At 39.0% G+C, this 20,466-nt stretch overlaps 1 protein-coding gene across 2 annotated transcripts in view; it reads right to left on the bottom strand.

Annotated features, from left to right (window-relative positions):
* MCF2 (MCF.2 cell line derived transforming sequence) overlaps positions 1-20,089 on the bottom strand; it is a 64,414-nt gene extending 44,325 nt beyond the window's left edge. The window contains exons 1-5 of one of the 2 annotated variants that reach the window (XM_073798854.1): positions 20,026-20,089; positions 15,665-15,779; positions 14,233-14,323; positions 1,801-1,920; positions 885-1,001 (exon numbers count right to left, since the gene is read on the bottom strand). In XM_073798854.1, the coding sequence (XP_073654955.1) occupies positions 885-1,001; positions 1,801-1,920; positions 14,233-14,323; positions 15,665-15,779; positions 20,026-20,050 (468 nt within the window). In that variant the 5' untranslated portion in view covers positions 20,051-20,089. Of the gene's footprint in view, positions 1-884; positions 1,002-1,800; positions 1,921-10,879; positions 11,178-14,232; positions 14,324-15,664; positions 15,780-20,025 lie in introns of those variants that run through there. The other variant, XM_019919084.3, reaches the window with a different exon arrangement.
* Between the last annotated feature and the right edge of the window lie 377 nt (positions 20,090-20,466).

The following is a 20,466-nucleotide window of genomic DNA, read 5'->3' as shown; positions in this document are numbered from 1 at the left end:
CAATGACTCAGAGAAAGAAGGACAACATGTAGGGACCATATTAACCCTTTGTTTACCATGCAACTCAAGGTGTCTGCTCTTTTATTTATAGCTTTATAGGTTAGTAAAGGCAAGACACTGCTTATTTTGACAATACACTTTCATACGAGTGAACAGGACTGCTGAATGAAAATAAGGATGAGGAAAATAGAATCCTGATTGAATTAAATATCATTATTTCCTTCAGAAGGGTTCCCATATCTCTGGGATTTGGAGTAAAGATTTTTATAGGACAGATTCACACCTGTGAGGCACCGGGCCCTTGCCTATTCGTACATTTCTGGAACACAAGGCATCTTTGCTACAAATCTAACTGCCCCAGGAGAATCACTAAGCTGATGAGATTAATAAGATTACTTGCATTTTTTGAGGGTGGACCATAGGCCAGGCGCAATGCCAAACATTTTACATCTGTAATCTCATTTAATCTTCCTGATATTCCTATGAGGTAAAGTCTTATTCTTCCCATTTTATACTTGGAAAAACTGAGGCTGAGAGAGCTTTTACAACTTGCACAAAGTTATATCCCTAAAAATCAGCACTGCTAGGATTTGAACCCAAACGCTTGGTTTCTTCAAGTTACTACACGGCCACAGGAGGGGGTGGGTACAGTAGGATCTCCTTACTCCCTATAGGCCTCTCACTCAAATGCCATCCTCAGTGACTCTGCATCATTTCTAGATACTTCCTAGGGAAGAAAATCAAGATGTTGAATTATACATGTTTTTGTAAAATAGGAGCCCCAGAAACCTGTTTTCCCCAAGGAGGAAAACAAACAACTCTAGAACTAGATTTCAAAGCTAACACAAACTACACGCTCTACAGTAAGGGCAAAAGAAACATACATTTCTGAAGATGATCCATTCACTGTGGCAGTACTGCAAGGTGCCGCCTAACTCAGGGGTTAACTGCTCGTCATCAATGTATGTCAGCAAATCACTAACTGAGCTCAGCATAACCACCTACATAAATAAGCAAGAAAGATACTGTTAACTGCCCTCCGTGGCATCCCTCCACACAGCGGTACAATGAACTTTAGCATTCATTTAGCAGAATGTTATCTTTTATAAACGGTTCTAACAATTCTCTCCTGTACATCCCCTCCCACATGGATACACTACCTTCCCTCAGGGAATAACAGTTGTCATTTACAAAACATTTCTCTGTAAAGCGAAGGTAATCGCCATAGAAACCCAAACACCTGATTCCCCCTGATCTAAAATGTTGCACTGTCAGTGGTCAACCTTCTGAAAGAATGTTAAGCCCATAACAAAGTAAAAGGGCTTTCTGCAGTAAATTATAATTTATCAGGAGGGACTGATCTTTGCAAAAGTACCCAAATTTATGAGCACTCTATTCCTAACTCTAAAAACGTACCAAAATATCTTTTGAAAAAAAAAAGTTACTCTGAACTAGCTCAGGATGTAAGTTCATGGGAGTTCAAATACATAAAACACACACTCATTTTTTTCTCTAAAAATAAAATGTCCTGATTTTATACACACGCACACATACATATATACACATATACAACATACGTGACGTACATCTTTTTCAAAAGGAACTGCTTTGTTACAAGTTGATTAATCTTTTCCTCTATTTTAACAGTAGGAGCAGAAGACTTTTAGGCGTTTTGGTTTTACATTTTGGGAAGATAAATTCTATTTTTTTCTTTTACACACTCTGTGACCACATGTAAAACATCAATAGCATGGTGCAAAGTCTTCATGAGAAAGGGACAAAACATTTAAATACTCTTACTGGTAATTTGAGTATGAAATCTTCCTGACTAAATCGAAATCCGATGTCTGTGAAAGTTCGTTGGAGAAAACTGGTAGGACGAAGGACCAAAACCAAGTGCAAGTTCCCAGGGAAGGAAGCCTATAGAAAGACCACAGGAAAGCAAGAAAAAATTGTCAAAACATGCATTCAAGTGAGCACATGGCAGAAAATATATAGTTAAAGAAAACAAATTCTAAAGTCATAAAAGCCACTAAAAGGATAAAACTTTAAAAAATGGATATTGATAAAATCTAAAAACACAAAAATAGAAATAAAACTAATGTAAGGTCATCAGGTCAGATCCTTGCAGTTCTCGTGGCCTGGAATTTTCTCACACTAAAGTCAATCCCAAGTTATGAAAAATTATGCTCTTAAACTTCATTTTAAACTTAGTTGTTTGCACTCAAATTGCATTTAATCCCTGTAAAACAGAATTAGGAGGCAGGTTTCTAGGATAACCCTAAATGCCAAAGGGAGCTGAAATACTGAATACCTGCAGTAAACAATGGAAGAAAACTATTTTATGGACTCATATTTTTAGTTCAGCCAAGCAACATTCACAGAATATCTTCTACGTGTCCTACTCCATGTATTTAAGTGAATGATTATCAGGCACTGTTAACACTTGGTGTACACAAATTAATAAAATATAGTCCCTACCCAGCTTGCAAGAAAATGACAATCTAATAGTAGAGTCCATTAGTATCATTTACTCTATAGGACGATAAGTTGATCAATGAAACAAGGGAATTAGAATAATATACAACAGGAAGTGGTAGCACAGAGCATCCTAGACCTAGGAATGTCAAAAAGGTCTCCCATAAAGAGGAATAAATTGGATTAGAATCTTGTTCTGGTGCACCCATGTTTCCCAGCTTCTTAGAATACTGGCGCATAGTAGGTGGTCAAGAAATAATCATTAAATGAAAGAATGCAAAAGACAAGGAGGGCACTATGCAGAATTTGCAAGGGGTGGAATAGTATAGCCTGATATAAATGATAAAACACCACATATCAAATGCTTACTGTATACGAAGTATTTTGCCAACATTATCACAGTTCCTCTTCATAATAATCCTGTGAATTAGTTAGGCTATCCTCTTTTACAAACAAAAAATAGTGAGGCTCATAGAGTTTAAGTATAACTTGACCCAGCTGGTGAAGTCTGAGTCGGCACCCGAGTCTGCCCCACATCAAGAGGTCCCAGTCCAGAAAACTAGAGGAAAATGCTGATGGGAGTGGAGGGGTGCAGCAATGGGAGATGGTGCTAAAAAGATGAGCAGGAGCCAGATCAGGAAAGACCTTGGGTTTTTTCCTGGCGGCAAAGGGAGACTCAAGAGTTTTTAAGCAGCAGAGCAACACGATCAGATCTGCATTTTAGAAGGATCACTTTGGCTCTGGAAAAGGACAGGATTTGGACAAGAGTGGAAGCAAACAGATGAGCCTGAAGGCTGGAACAGTCCTCCAAGCCAGGGATGGTGAGTTTCTGAACTGGAGCAACAATAGCAGGGATGAGGGTAGAATTTAGGAGGTACTCTCTGCAAGGCATGATGACTGGCTGTGTCTGATGAGAAAGGAAAGACTAGGACAATCAATTTCCAGATTTTTGGCTTAAGTAACTGGGTGAATGGTACGACCCTCACTGACATGGGAACACAAGAGAAGCAGGTTTTCAGGAGGGGGATATGATACGATTCCCATTCCTTGACCTGTTGGAAGGGTCATTAGGACAATCTGATGATGTCCATCAGACAAATGGACATACAAGTAAGGAGGGAAAGAAGCCTACACTGGGAATGTAGAGTTCGGAGTCATCAGTCTCAGAACAGTGGGTTAAAGCGTAATAAAGCAAAATATGTCCAAAATGTTTAAAATACAGTCATCTTTTAGGAATGCTGGAATATTAATAATTGAAGAAAACTATAAAACAAAAGTTAATAAGATACTGTGGAGGCAGGGGTATATGGGAACTCTGTACTTTCTGCTCAATTTGCTGTGAACCTAATCCTGCTCTAAAAAATAAAGTCTATTAAAAAAAAAGAATAACTTTCATAGAGGGATAAGACCTAGACTCTGAAATGACATTCAAAACTGGAGATTTTTAAAATTCAACTTGAGATGATGATAAAAACATAAACAAGTGGCGATGAGAACTAGAGTCAGGGAAAGAGAACTGAGTGTGATACAAATAGGTAAAAGAAAGGAGCGCAAAATTAAATCAATAAACTAAACAATGATTACAAATAGACACAAATCGGGATGGCTATCTACCTGAAAACTCCTCTAGGTGGCGATATCTGTACTACCCTCTCCCTTCCTGAGAAACTACTTCCCCTCCCCTCAAAATTCATATGTTGAAACTTAACCCACAAAGTGAAGGTATCTGGTGGTGGGGGCTTCAGGAGATGATTAGGGCATGAAGGTGGAGCCCTCATGAATGGGATTAGTGCCCTTACAAAAGAGACCCCAGAGAGCTCCCTCACACGTTATGCCATGTGAAGACACAGAGAAAAGATGGCCATCTATGAACCAACCAGCAAGTAGGCTCTCACCAGACACCGAATCTGCTGGCACCTTGATCTTGGACTCCAGACTCTAGAACTGTGAGAAACAAATTTCTGTTGTTTATAAGCCACACAGTCTATGCTATTCTGTTATAGCAGCCCATAAGGACTAAGACAACCTCCTATTACTCTTTTTTTAAAAAATAAATTTATTTGTTTTATTTATTTATTATTTTTGGCTGCGTTGGGTCTTCGTTGCTGCACGTGGGCTTTCTCTAGTTGTGGCAAGCGGGGGCTACTCCTCGTTGTGGTGCGCGGGCTTCTCATTGTGGTGGCTTCTCTTGTGGAGCACAGGCTCTAGGCGTGTGGCCTTCAGTAGTTGTGGCATGCAGGCTTCAGTAGTTGTGGCTCGTGGGCTCTAGAGTGCAGGCTCAGTAGTTGTGGCGCACGGGCTTAGTTACTCCGCGGCATGTGGGATCTTACCGGACCAGGGCTCAAACCCGTGTCCCCTGCATTGGCAGGCAGATTCTTAAGCACTGTGCCACCAGGGAAGCCCAACCTCTTATTATTCTTAATATTGTTTTCTAATGAGAACTGTTCTCTTTCTTCATGACCTTGCCCTTCTAACACACAATGATTTGAAGTGGGATGAAAATTTAATGTAAAAAGTCCCACACTAGGGTTTTTCAAACTATTGCTGAGGGAAGGAAACTTTGAGGGTGCAGTTCCAGAGCTACTGATAGCCATGACCCCTGCTGCTAGAGGAAGCTTATTCCAAAGAACAAAGCCAACAATGTATATAGAGAACTGGAAGTAGAGACAGAGAGTCCCAATGATAATGTGTACCCTACCATCTATTATGCACATAATGTCTATCATATTTTATGCTAAGAATGGTACATACTTGCCATAGTTATTATAAGAATTAAAAGAAATAATGACTATCAAGCTACTCTGTCAACTCTAAAAAAATTAATAAGATAGTTGTTTTAATTTACCTTGGGTTCTTGGACCTAAAGAAGAACAAGCAGACTTAGGTAGAAAACTTTTTCGGGATATGGATAAAGGCTTGCTTAAGGGGAAACTCTGACAGGGACTTGTGAGAACTCTGGACCTACTTCTAGACTGACAGCACTAAGTGTATTTCTATCCTATTCACTTTAGGAGTTAAGCCTTTCCTTCTCCTTCACATGGGCATATTACCAGCATAATTATTATACTTAACCTGCCTTGCCCCAGCTTATTTTTTCACTTTTAAATGAAATCGAAAGCATCCTACTTTTGCCAACACTTAAAGCACTATTACTTTTATTGTTTCATGGATTCTAGGTTGATCTGCTCTCATTTGTCTTTTTGTCTCTGACTTTCCTTAATGTCATATTCTCTGGTATTGCACTGGAAATCTCTAGATGCAACACCCTAGCGATGACTAACTTAAAGCCTGGAATACTGACCCACCTCCAAAATTGGTGGGGGCGGGGTGGGGGTGGTGATACTATGGGAGCAGAGAAGATCATGTGGCAACTCTCTGCCCTGAGGTCAGGCCCTGGTCTCTAACCTGCCACTCCTAGGAGAACAAGCAGCCAGGCCCTGGGACAGCTGATCACACAGCAGGGAACAAAGTAGAGAGGAGAGAGAAGCAGAATCACTGTTCACAGCATCCATGGAGAAGAGAGTTCAGGCAGGGTTTGCGGGTATTCAGCTGCTCCCAAGTCAGGGGTTTCATGCTGGCTGTTTTGCTAAATCAGTTATTCCATCTATTTGATAAAGTGGCTTATCCCAAACATTGAAAGCGGAATAAAATGCTTCTAAAGATATTTCTACATTCTAAGGAGATCATTCTTAAGTAAAACTTCCTGATTATTTTATCATACCTTCTCCTCCCTTAATTCCTTCAAAATGTTTAGTGATTTGCTTATCACAGAAAACCTATAGGACTTCCCTGGTGGTCCAGCGGTTAAGACTCCGAGCTCACAATGCAGGGGGTCTCGGTTCAATCCCTGGTCAGGGAACTAGATCCCACATGCTGCAACGAAGATCCTGCGTGCTGCAACTAAGACCCAATGCAGCCAAATAAATAAATAAATACATATTTTTAAAAGCCCACAGATATTTGCATTTCTAAAGAAAACACCCTATCAAGGATGAACACTTCATTTACTGCCTGTATAATTACATTTGCAATGTTGTTCCTTATAGGATAATTTTAGAATCTTTATTGAGCTGCCACGCAAATCTTCCTAGAATACATGGATTCTGTTAACCCAACAGCTACTCTCAAATCTAAGCCATTTGAAGGAATAAATAACTTGTAGGCAACAGTTATTATTTAGTAGGCAAAACTACTAAACACTTGGGTGGCACTCAAACAACTCATGTGATTTGTCAGTTATTTTTTTAGAAAACTAAATCATGCATTAGATCCCATGAATCCCAGTCCCACTCACTTACCCAAATTTACACAGGTGCCAAACTAGTTATAGTAAAACCACAACCTCATGTGAATGACTTTTAATAGCTTCTCTCCAGCATAATATATATATATACACACACACATGTACATATATTTACATGTATTCAGGACCCCTCAAAGCCTTAAGGTAGGGACAGGAGATTGGCTAGCTGGCCATGGGTGGGAGTGTTGCTTTTTATTGAATGACTATTATGAGAATTCTCCTCATTATGATATTATGACATCATACTAAGTATTTTACATGCAATAGGTTCTTTTATCCTCATTTCACAACTAGTCAGTTCCAGCTAAACGCTGTCATGTGGGAAGGTGGGCCCAGCTCTGCCTAATCTGTGATTTCTCAAAAGCCAGAAATCCAGACTTCTGTGGGAAACACGATTTTCAAAGATGGGAAACAAATGGAAAGTTTGTTAAAGCACTGGATGATCTCAACAAAACACATGTATGGACTACCAGTTTGCAACCTTGGAACTAAAGCTTCATACATCTGAACCTGGGCCAGTATCAACGCTCTGTCCACTTCTCTGGCTGTGATCGCTGGCTATGGGAATCTGGAGGGGACAGGGCACTCTTGAGAAATTTTAACCTGAAAGGCCATTTTGGCTTTAGGGTCAGTCTGCATGTGTTTGCATGTGAGCATACAAATAGGTATAGAGACAGATTCTATTCTTTATATACAGATGTCTGCATAACTAAAAGATTCAAGATAATCTATTTTAAAGCCGCTATTGAAATGAACATTCAAACAGCATATCACATATCATAAACAGGATCAGATGCACATATAGCAAATATAGCGCAAGCCCCCTGAGGTTTCCCATTCGGTTTGGGGAAACTACATTTCTACATTCTCTGGTATGCTGCCTTAAAGATCTCTAATCTGGATGGTTATATAAACATGAAAAGGCACAGTTCCTATTTTCTCCAAAATCAAACCCTAGATTTTCAAACTATAAATCGTTTTTGAGAGCCTGTCAAAAAAGCAAAAAGATGTGAGCAAGGGTCAGTCTCGTTTTCTTTTATTGCTTTCTTCTTTACCAAAAAAAAGCATGCAGCATGAGAGAGGAAACAGCACTGGTTTTAGGCACTGGTTGCAGGCTTTTTTTTTTTTGGAGTTCCAACATGTGACTGCTTAAAGGCGCCTCAGTAAAAATGAACATGCCGCCTGTCTTCATAGGGCGCAGAGCCATTTCTCCCGTTTCTGAGCACGGCCCCACCCCAGCCCTCGGCAGCAGCTCCGACCGGTTCTTCAAGTTAAGGTGCACAGAATTCGTTTTCTCTCCCCTTCCCCTCCTGGAGAAGACATTTACTCCCTTCTCCTCATGCCTGTCTTCAGATCACCCAGTTATATGGCCTCACGGCAGTTTGGACAGCAATAACAATGACAAAAGGCATCGCTTTTTCACTACTGAAGTCTGGAAATTAACCTTGTTTAATATTCTTTTGTGCGGCATCTCAGACAGGCAATTCATACACCCCCTGCTCGCTTTTCAGTTATTCTAGTTATTTCTTTAAAAACGCTTACAGTGGCTGATGCCACATAAAAATTTGATTATTTTACTATGAAAACAATTTATATTCCTAGAGCTTTTTCTTTGCATCTTTAGGGCAGAGAAATGCAGTCACAATAAGAGGGAAACCAGGCCAGTCTGAATGCTAAGGACAAGCTCTTTCCAGGACCCTTAACCCTTCCCAGGACACGTACTTAACGCACAGGCTGAATGCAAACTCAGACTTGCTGCCTGGCATTTAGGAATAACTTGACCTTGACATCTAGAAAATAGGACAAATACTAACAGAAAAACAAATGTTTGAAACAATTTAGCATCGTGGAGCCTACTGAACAAAACTATTATAATTTCATATTGTTATAGTTACAGAATATAACTGTTACAGAATATAAAATACTGAATTGTTGGCAATGTGACTGACCTCGATAAGGTCCACACCATCACGTTAGAATAAGTTGGGAAACATCTCGTGACCTCAAACTGCAGAGAAGAGTTTCCAAGGCCATGAGCTACTCCCGCACTCTTCCCACATACCCCACCCTTAAAGGGTACAGAAAGGAAGAGTTATTCCACAGATAGCCAAATAACTTGCCAAGGGATCTCAGGAGTGGGACAGTCCCAGGCAATACTCTTTTCCTTGTGATTCGCCCTTCTTGTCCCATATCCATTCTCAACCCCCTCACTTGTTCACACTCATTGCAATTTCCACCAAGTAGCCAGTTTAAGCCTCTCTTTGGACTTTAAATCCACTGCTACCATCCTTCCAGGTGCTACCTATCATAGCCTCTAGAATCAGCCCAACTCCAGAGATCCTTCCAAGTCAAACTATGGTGTCACCAACTGAGTTGCAAATTTTTCACTCTGGTCAGCCCCTATGCATGCAAGCAGAACAAATTTGTCTTCCACCATAGTTCTGGGCTTCAGGCTTAATCCAATCAATTTCATTTCAAGCTAGCTGTTTATAGGGACCACTTAAAGTAATTCATTTGAGAGAAAAAGAGAAGAAAGAAACCAAGAAAGGTAATAGACACATATGCTCTTCCTTAAGGTCCAAACAAACGTCATCTCCTTTGTGAGCCCTTCCCTACCAACTAGAAGTTCTTTCATAATAGTTATTTAATAGTTATTTATGAACATGTCCTACCTTCTCTACTAGATTGAAAGCTCCTTCAGCTCTGTAGCCATTCCATGTTTACCTTTGTAACCCATGTTGTGTGTGGCACAGTACTAGATATATCTATTCACTGAGTACTTGTGTGCTGTATTAATTTGTGTGTATATTAAGGGATGTGCATCTACACGAAACAAAGTTCAGAACTGAGAAAACATCTATGCATATAAAGGAATTAGGAATTTTCTGAAAGCTTAAGTAAATTACTTTTGATAACATAAGTACTAATGTCAGTTGCACCCAGTATTGCAAAGCATATACACAGGCATCTCTTGTGCACCATGAATTGTCTGTTAAAAGTCTGAAGCTATTATTCCCATAATACAAAATCATGTGTAGAGCTGGAGACAAAAGATTCATATCCTAAACTGTAATTTTTAATATACCATTTTGTGCCAAGAGCTTTATTAGAAAATAAACCGTTTACTCACCCATTGATGTTACTGTCATTCAACAACAATAAAATTCTTACTGGTTTATTTCCCTGATCTTACTTTTGATTCCAAGTGTCATTTTTTTCTATGACTGATTTTCACTTTCTTATTTTTTGTGTGTTGTCTTGATTATTTAAATAAGCAAGTATTATATTTTAAATCATAACATCAAGAATATTACCTTAAGTTTTGAAAGAAAAAGAGTAGCCCTGAAAACCTTGCTGATGACCAGTTAGTTATCAAATTAGCTAGTGTTATTTTGTATCTCTCCAAAATACATCTAAATATCCCTTCAGAAATTTGCTGGGAATTTAGTATACAAGTGAACCAACGATGGGAAAATTTGAAAATGTATCTGAAAGGAGAGTCTAGCTTATCAAGAACAGTGAGTCACTTTTTTTCCTTTAAGAAACAGTTGTCAACAGGCTAGAAATCTGCGTCTTTCAAGTTTGAATATGGGGAAGAAATGAAATCAGAAAGATTTCAGATCATCAGACTTCAGCATTTTTTCACTTGTCCGGTAACACCCAGGAAGGGCTGCCTTTTTAAATGCTGATGAAGTCGTCTCCAGGTCTGTCCATGATATCATACTCTACTTGACCATGGTGAAAGGAAGGACGAATCCTTTTGTTAGATATTATTTTAACTGGTCACTTAAAGCTACTCTGTCCAACGATTCAAAATTGCTCATACAGTCTTGAACAAGTACCATGACGGATGGTGCTTCCTCATAAACTCGATCACGTTTAGATTTTGAAATTACATTCTACCTCCTTGGCCTTAACATTCCCCTATGTCCGTATCACAGGAATCACATCAATGCAGTCCATGCAAACACAAGACTCCATTCTCGCCCTCTGTCCTTAAAAGCCCCATTCAGCAGTTTGTGCTATAGCACCATGCTGCCGCATCCCTGCACTTGAACTTGGGAATAGGCTTTCCAGGACTGCAGGCAGAGCCCTTACCGCATTCCTTCTGAACCTCATCTTGCCTCTCGGGGGAGTTGCTTCTGCCATCTCGCCTATACACAATAACACTCTTCTTTTCCAATTGTCAATGCCACATTGATGAAATATGAGCCGCTTCTTAGGTAGTATTTAAAAGCGGCAGCCAAAAATCTCTATCAAACAAAGCTACCGTAGCTGCTTCCATTACCACCGTGGCAGCGCTGCAAAAAAACCACTATCCCTGATTCGTCAGCTGACAGAGCCTTCCCTGCTGCTCATTGTAATTCAGAGTCGACACATTCCCCCAATTACTTAGCCTGATTGAACCTCATGGATTAGCTGGTGCTGGACTGCTCAAGAAGATCAGCCTCGTCCAGGGAGTGGAGGAAGGAAAAAAAAATGACTCTCCTCCTAGGGGCTAGATGGGACTGGCTTTCTCCTCTGCGCAATTTGATTTTTAAGGTGGAATGCTAAGAATCTTTGTGAAGGTAGTATTAACTGATATCTTTAATCTTGTCCTACCCTGGTCTGTAACTTGAAATTCAATTCTGTTTGTTTTTTTTTTAATTATATTCTATTCTGGGTTTAAGCCTTGTGAAAGGTTAATAGCTTGTGAAATTTTGTCCTGATGATAATCTAGAAAGAGCAGAACGTGCAAACTTTCTAAGATGGATAGGATGCTCTCCCAAATGAACATTTCCCCAAAATGTATAACTAAAAAATAAAAAATCTTGTCTCTTATCATTATGAAGTATAGCCTAACTGCGTAGTTTCTTTTGGAATCTAGAAATTAAGATCTTCAAATTGAATTATATAATTACTTCATAGACACTAGTTTAAAATAATGTACTGAAGACAGTTAGACCTATCTATACAATGGCCATTTTCACCAGAAATTCTTTCTGAATGTCAACTTTTGTTCTTGAAATTGGCTTGCATTCAATATTTACCTCTATTGCAAACAGTGTCCAATGGCTATTAATGGTTGAGATATAATTAATGTGCTTTTGAGTATGGGTATAGAAGCTCTACCATAAGCAGAAACATTTAAAATGCTAAAAAGAAACAACGCTTAAACTAATCTATAGCCAGTTACATGTCATCGTCACCTGCCGTCCCCCCACCTCCCACTCCTGCCCGACTGTTATGCAAGTAAAGCGACCTTGGGCTCAAAGCTCTTTGTTGGGCATACTTCACACTTCCCCCCTGAGAGAGCATTCCCTAGGGAAACAGAAAGGGGAGCATCACCTCCCCTTTCTGTTGGGGTCAACAAAGTCATTATTCCTTTGTTGACCCCAAATCAATACTATCAAGACCCAATTTTGTATTTCTCTTTTGGGAAAAACAAGACCTCTGTTCTAAGCAATCTATTTGATAAATAAAAATAAAACTTTACCAAAAAACTGATGCCATGTGCCAACCAGTCACTCAATGAAAATTAATCTCATCAAGCAGGTAGTTTTGGCCAAAAGAGAAAACGCTGGGCTGGGTGATAAAAAAATGTTTTATTGTAACAAGTGCTATATTTAGTATTAAATAATCGATTATTGTCATAAACTAAAGTCTGCTCAATAAGCCCAAGGACCGATCCTAAAGGCCAGGGCACAATAAATGCCTTTTATATGATTCAGCCCATTGACAGAGCTCAATAGTACCCGGACGCCAGATGTACTCTCTCCAAAGGAATTTTTACCTTTTTCTAAAAAAAAATTTAATGTATTTGTCTATCCACATGTCATTTGGAAAATGATAGGAAGCAGCAGGTGGAAAGGTCACCAACTGCAGTTCATGAAAATTCAATTCTTGCTCCTGACCTTGGATTCAACATGTAATCTTTCCAAAATGCGTATATCAATGTAATTCCCTCATCTATGGGACAATTATAACGATACCTGCCCACAGGACTTAATCAGGAAACGAAGAGAATCAACATTACTTAATAAATGTGAATGCCTTTGAAAAAGCAAAAATGTATTATACAAAATCGAGGTTTTACTATTTTATTTTGGTAACTTGTATGAATGTGGTATTAACTCTTCTCTTCATTGCTTAGGATTAAACACTTCTGTTATAAAAAATAAACAAAAAACTACCTTGCTGACTTGCCCAAGATGAGGAATAATTCATACTGGGTATGAGAAGAATAATGATCTCATTCATTTTACCATGTGAGTGCCAGTGTATTTCTTACACTCGTCAGCAAGTTAGTAGAGCAAAATGAACACTGGCTCAGAAGTCCAACAACCTACATTTTTGTCTTGTCTTCACAACTAAACCAACTGCCTCTGCTGGCTGTGGCCTCCCGCGTGAGTCCGGAGACGAAGGAAGAATTTCAGATGGCTGATGACATTGGACTCTCAAAGAAAAACATATATTGATTCCCAGCTATTCTGGTCTGATAGAGGAAGTTGACTGCACGGCACTTTTGCAGACAGCCCCACTCTTACCAGCTCGGGAGGAGTCTATGGGTTCCTCACCTCCCTCTTCTTCTATGAAAGAGAAGTGTCAGACAATATGTAGATGAGCATAATAATGTAAGAGATCATCTTGGCTGTGGGCAGGATTGCATCTCTCATATTGTCTCCTTTAGGGAAACTGTTTTTTCTCTCTGGGTCTTGGAGAGCTGGGGACTAGCTTCCAATAGGGACAATATGTCATTTTGCAGGTGACTCCCTTCCCTCTCTACCCCAGGGGAAAGAAAAGTCTAGAAAGATACACACCAAAATGTTAAAAAGTGCTTATTTCTGGACGGTTCGATTATTGACTATTGTTTTAAACCTTCTTCTTTATACTTTTCCATATATAATGAATATACAGCAACACAGCTATTTCCATTTTTAAAGCAGTTCTCATAAAAAAACTGCCTTGCTTTGAAAGGCATAGGGGACCATGAATCACTTCTCACTCAACTTGAACCATTAACTACCCATTCTTTCCTATTAGGTTTTATTTTGGGTAGAGTTGGTTAGCTCAATCTCCTCTACCAATTCGCCTCTCTAGTTTTCCACCTCCCCATTCCATCTATTTTTATTGTCTCCATCAGTATCAAAATAAGCTGTAACCCACAAACAGAAAGCATAATGCAAAACAAAGTCAAGAAGTTACTGTAGAATACAAATGTAAAATAGATAGCTAGTGGGAAGCAGCCGCATAGCACAGGGAGATCAGCTCGGTGCTTTGTGACCACCTAGAGGGGTGGCATAGGGAGGGTGGGAGGGAGGCTCAAGAGGGAGGGGATATGGGGATATATGTATGCATATGGCTGATTCACTTTGTTGTACAACAGAAACTAACACAGCACTGTGAAGCAATTATACTCCAATAAAGATCTATTTAAAAAAAAAGTTACTGTAGAATAAATTGGTACTCACTGAGATTTTTTGGAGAGAGATTTTGAGAGAAGACCAGGTATCCAGTCTTCGATCAAGAATAATGGTAAATCGGGAGTCAGATTCATTTTGCCTACAAGATGAGAGGAAATACTCTGTTTTTCTTAGTAATAACCCAACTTTGCTAGATATGTCCTTACTTCTGATTATTTCATTTACATGTGATGTCTTGCCTGAAGACAGATTTGGAAAGTTATCACAAAGTGCTACAATGGAAAGCCAATTTAATTCCATATTCCACTACTCGCTATTTAAAATTTCTTTTTTGTCACTAATGTCAATCTTTTAAATAGGCAAGTAATAGTGTCATGCAGGTAGGCCACTAAAATGGATTCGGAATACTATGATTTGGGGCATGGGAAAACCTTATAGACAGCTGTCCTTCATGACGTCAGATGTAACTTCACGGCAATCCATCAGGAGTCAATGATCCATTCATTCATTCAGAAAAACACTGTTAAATACATATTCTTACCTCTTGCCTGCTCCTTGAGGGAAGGCAGTGTAATGGATAATAAAACTTTTATTTGCCCTAAAAAGACCACTTTCAAGCTTTAAGGGGTGCCGTGTAAATTTAGTTTTCTGGGATTTGATTTTTGTTCATGAGCTTCTTCACAATATTATGATTTTAGATTCCTGCCTTCTTAGTCTTCAGGATTAATAACCAGAAAATGTTTCCTTTAAAAAATTTGTTTTCAACCTAAATAAAATCTTTAAGGAAGCATCTGAAACTTTCCCCTTAAAGCATTCTCATCTCAAATGATTTCTAATATCAAGTAACTCCTAATCCATTCCAATATCACTTTTGAGTCTATTTAACTTTCGGTCTTCTTATTTTATCCTTGGAAGAAATGAAGAATAGCTGTCTAGCTACTGGCTAGTGAGAGTTCCTTTTAGGCGAATTAAAGGCTTTATGTATGACCATCATTTTTAACCTATCTTCTTCTGCATGGGGACAAATACTTCTAGGCCCCCAATTTGGTTTTCATAGAGCCTCAGTAAAATTTTTTTTTTTTTTTTTTTTTTTTTTTGCGTTTACGCGGGCCTCTCACTGTTGTGGCCTCTCCCGTTGCGGAGCACAGGCTCCGGACGCGCAGGCTCAGCGGCCATGGCTCACGGGCCCAGCCGCTCCGCGGCACGTGGGATCTTCCCGGACCGGGGCACGAACCCGTGTCCCCTGCCTCCGCAGACGGACTCGCAACCACTGCGCCACCAGGGAAGCCCTCAGTATAATTTTTATAGCAATTTAGGTAGCTGTCAGCTTCCCCAAGTTATTTCTTATCTACTCTGAAGGTGAGTCTTATGATCATTTACAATAACAAAAGCCACACTAAAACACCATTTTCCTGTTACTACATTCAAATGGGTAGCCAATAGAAAGCAAACTGAAAACAAATGTAATGAAATGCTATACCTTGCAACAGACGTCAAGTAAGTCAGCACTTTTGCTATCACCTCTTCCGGTATGCATCTGAAATTACAATTTTCCGGAAACGTAATGATCCAAGCATTGTCCTTTCCCCGGCCACCTAAAATAGTATAAAAAAACAAATTAGCATTTATGTGACAACAATGCAAGAAAGAGGATTTTAGATTTGAGAGGGCTGGTTAGAAGACAGTCTGGGGCCAATGCAACTTTTATAAGGATGATGATCTCCACAGAAACCAAAACGGCACCATGCTCCTGCTGAAGTCTAAAAAGTAGCAGGGTGGTTTTGAAATAAAAAGGGAGAAAGAAAGAAAGGGGGGGGAGACAGAGAGAGAGAAAGAAAGAAAGAAGAAAAGAAAGGAAGAAAGAGAAGGGGGAGGGAGGGAGGAAGGAAGGAAGAAAGAAAAAGAAAGAGGGGAGGGAGGGAGTAGAGAAGGCAAAATGAGAAAAAATTTCACAGAATGTGTATAATAAATGCAGTTGAAAATAGAGCTGATCACTCATATTGGACAACCATGGGTATTGGGAAATAACTGTTTCTATACCAATGCTATGAGCCTAAATTCAAGTGAGTCACTGACAGCTTGATAACAAGTGGAAACCTTGATAAAATTGACCACTTAGAGTCATGGTGAGCATGAAGAGTATAGGATACAAACTATAGGAAATAAGTGATGTTCTAACGGATTGGTGGAAGAAACAATATAAGCAATGGAATAGGAATCTTACTAATGCAAAGAAAGAAAGACCACAAATTCTCCATGGGTTAAAATTCAGTGTGCACCCCACTCCACAGCCCTCTACGCAGCCTGGAGGATTGAGAATGAAAGCCACCTAGTGCAGGGATGAGCCTTACATGTGCCTAAGGTCCCACTCTGTAGTCAGCCTAACACCTGGGCACAGAGTGGGTGCTCAATGCATATTAGTGCTAAATGGAAGTTGAAAGATTATTTTAGGGGAAAAGTTGTACTGTGGCCTTTGAATTTAGCTTGCTAAAAGAATTTTTTTGAGAGGTTTAGTTGTAATTCTTGTTTGGCTAAATTTAAGTGAATAAAGGTACAGGATATAAAAATATTCAATATGCAATAAAACTATGACAAAGGCAAAGGAGAGAAAGTAGAATGATAAAGCAACTAATTCCAAAAGAAAGCAAAAATGGAGGGAAAAAAACAAAGAATAGGACAAATAGAAAACAAACAGTAAATGATAGGTTTAAACTGAGCCATGAATAATCACATTAAATGTAAATGATTTTGACACCCCAATTAAAAGTTAGACATCATCAAATTGGATAAAACAATCAAGACACAACTATATATTGCCTACAAGAAACACACTTTAAATATAAAGGCACACAAAAAATATATATATATAAAGGCACAATGCATTAAAAGCAAAAAGATGGAAAAAGATATATCATGCTAAGTAGTCAAAAGGAAGGTGTCTAATTTTAGACAAAGAAGATTTCAGAATCAAGATTAAGAAGATCATTTGATAATCAAACAGCAGTAAATTCATCAAGAGGACATAACAATCCTAAGTGCTTATGTATCTGATAACAGAGCTTCAAAATACATGAAACAAAAATGGATAGAGCTGCAAGGAGAAATAAACAAATCCAGAATTTTAGTCAGAAATTTCACCACCCCTCTCAATAAGTGATAGAACAAGTAGACAGGAAGTTCATTAGGAAACAGTACACCCGAATAACAATCTCAGCACTGTGACTTAATTTACGTTTCTAGAACACTCCACCCAACAAAAGCAGAACACATATTCTACAAGAGTGTACTTGGGAAAGATCAAATTCATTCCTTGCCTTAATCTTTACCAACGGAAACTGAAGGGAGGTCCCCATTCCCATAGTATCTGTTGAATCAAACTAGACCAAAGTAATAAATCAAAGGACGATAAATCTTTATAACATTCTAGACTTAAAGAGCAGGATGAAGAAAGATAATCATGAAAAATGAGGGCACCCACCCAAGAATTTTAAAGGAACTCAAAGGAGAAACTGTACAACTCTGAACCAAGAGATTAGCCAATCATGAAACAAAGGGCCTCTATAGGTACTGTATGGCGTAGAACTAGGAATATAAATAATATATAACATATAATGCTCTCTCTCTCTATATATATATATAATATATAATATAACTTAGACTTGCCAAGCAACACTTAGGCAAACTATACCTGTCAAAGGAAAGAATGTTTGTTCTTGTTAAGGACAGATTGTCATTGACTAATCTATAAACCGTTATTACTGCTGAGTATCTACAAGTGCTATACTAGGTAATAAACATGCGAGAAAAGAACAAGGGAGATATTTATATTCTGAATTGGGGGTTTTCAGTATTTTTCCCATTGGGAACCCTTTCTTCAAAAGAAACGACAGGCATAAACATTTTTTAAAACAACTAGAAAAATCAGATAAGGAAAGAAGTTGTGGAGCGGGATCTAGGTCTGGGAACAGGTCCTGAGGGTGGTTCTATTTGGAACACAGTTGGAAAAACACTAAGAAGCTTCAGTAAAATCCCTGAATCTCAACAGTGAAAGCATACCACACATTTATACCACTTATAAAATAAAACATAAAACCACATTAATTAAGTCACCACAATTACCGCTAATTATAATCATTAAAGCAGAGGCCAGATTGAAGTGTCCAATTAGGATCATCTGTAAAGTAAATGTGTGTTTAGTAAACCAAGCATGTAGGTATCATTTCAGGAGAAATAATTAAACTACTTAAAAGGAATAAGATGGTCTCTTGTACTCTCAACACCTAAGAAGGATTTTCATGCAAACAGTGCATACACTCGTAAATTCTTATCTGTGTAATACAATAAATATAAAGTTTAATGGCATAGTTCAAGTTACTCGAACACCTGAAAGGAATCTGCTTGTCTTTAGGCAAAGCTTTCCCTAGATATCTGACCAAATTAAAAAGACAAGGGTGGTTTCCCATTGCTATATCTCTAAACATATGTAATGCTTTTGAGCAGCATTATTCACAATAGCCAAAAGGCGCAAGCAACCCAAGTGTCCATCAATGGATAAATGGATAAACAAATGTGGTCCATCCATACAACGGAATGTTATTCAGCCTTAAAAAGGAAGGAAATTCTGAAAAACGCTACAACATAGAAAGACCTTGAGGACATTAAGCTAAGTGAAATAAGCAAGTCACAAAAAGACAAATACAGCGATGATTCCACTCATATGAGGCACCTAGAATAGTCAAATACCTAGAGACAGAAAGTAGAATGGGAGTTGCCAGGGGCTAGATGGAGGAAGGAATGAGGGGTAATTTTTTTTAACAGGTACAGAGTTTCAGTTTTATAAGACAAAAAGAGTTCTGGAGATGGATGGTGGTGATGGTTGCACAACAATGTGAATGTGTTTAATGCCACTGAAATGTACACTTAAAAATGGGCTTCCATGGGCTTCCCTGGTGGCGCAGTGGTTGAGAGTCCCTGCCGATGCAGGGGACACGGGTTCGAGCTCTGGTCCAGGAAGATCCCACATGCCCGTGGAGCAACTAAGCCCATGTGCCACAACTACTGAGCCCGCATGCCACAACTACTGAAGCCTACACGCCTAGAGCCTGTGCTCCACAACAAGAGAAGCCACTGTAATGAGAAGGCCACGCACTGCAACGAAGACTAGCTCCGGCTCACCGCAACTAGAGAAAGCCCGCATGCAGCAATGAAGACCCAATGCAGCCAAAAATAAAAATAATAAATAAATAAATAAAATTTCATTAAAAGAGAAGAAAAAAGAAGAGTTAAGACGGTAAATTTTATGTTATGTGTATTTCATCACAATTTTTAGAAATTATATACGAATACATATACATATACAAATACCTATACATATTTTAGAAAAGTAAACTTTTTTATCATGTGTAAATGAAATCCTTTTAAAAAAACCTTAATACATGATGCTTAATTAGGGTGACTTGCAGCATTTGTAATGAACATTTAAGTCATCAGAGCTATGGTGGAGGGGGAAACCTCAAAGAAGCCACCTGAGTGGTTACCCTCTCACTCAGCCTGCACCCACCTAGGAGATGTATTCCACTTTCACCCATCACAGATTGCTGAAGACTTGCCCAAACGTCCAATATACAAGACTGGTAAGACTGGTTTTAATCACATATCTAAACATATTTCAAACCTCTAGTTATTCTCTAAATGTCCATTTTTTAGCAACTACATGCACAATGTATGAATGTTTATTAAAATATAAAAATTATACAGCCACTTATATAAGAGGGACCAAACTAACTTTGCTAATAGATTCAAACATTTATCTGGTCTAAATATATGAGAAAGTCTACTTACCAGACAGGAAGGCAATGTCTTGCATTAAGAAATGGCTGATGTCCTTCACACGGAGGAGCACCTCGGTTTCTATGTGACAAATGAGAAAGGGAGAGAAACAGCGGGCACATTAGAGGACAGCCAGAAACGCACACGTGATTTCTTATCGTGCCGAAAAGAACTCTGGGGGTCCCGCAGATCTGCATCCCCAGAAGCACTGCTGACCTTCTCCTCTCAGCCACATAAGAAAGAAATCACACTCTGGACAATATCACTGGGTAAGGAGGACCAGTGTCCTCGTTCTCACAATCTACGCCTGGGACATAAACTACTTTCACACACCAGAAAGCCAGGGGCAAAGGTCCAAACTCCAGGACATCCAGATTTATTTATCTAAAGGGTAGATAGTCACATAGAGACACTGGCATAGTGTCTTTTACTTCTAACAATGCCTTTCACTCT

Source organism: Tursiops truncatus, chromosome X (assembly GCF_011762595.2).
Source record: "Tursiops truncatus isolate mTurTru1 chromosome X, mTurTru1.mat.Y, whole genome shotgun sequence".
Lineage (NCBI taxonomy): Eukaryota > Metazoa > Chordata > Mammalia > Artiodactyla > Delphinidae > Tursiops > Tursiops truncatus.
The sequence above is the reverse complement of the archived record's forward strand: the minus strand, read 5'-3'. Positions and strand labels throughout refer to the sequence as shown.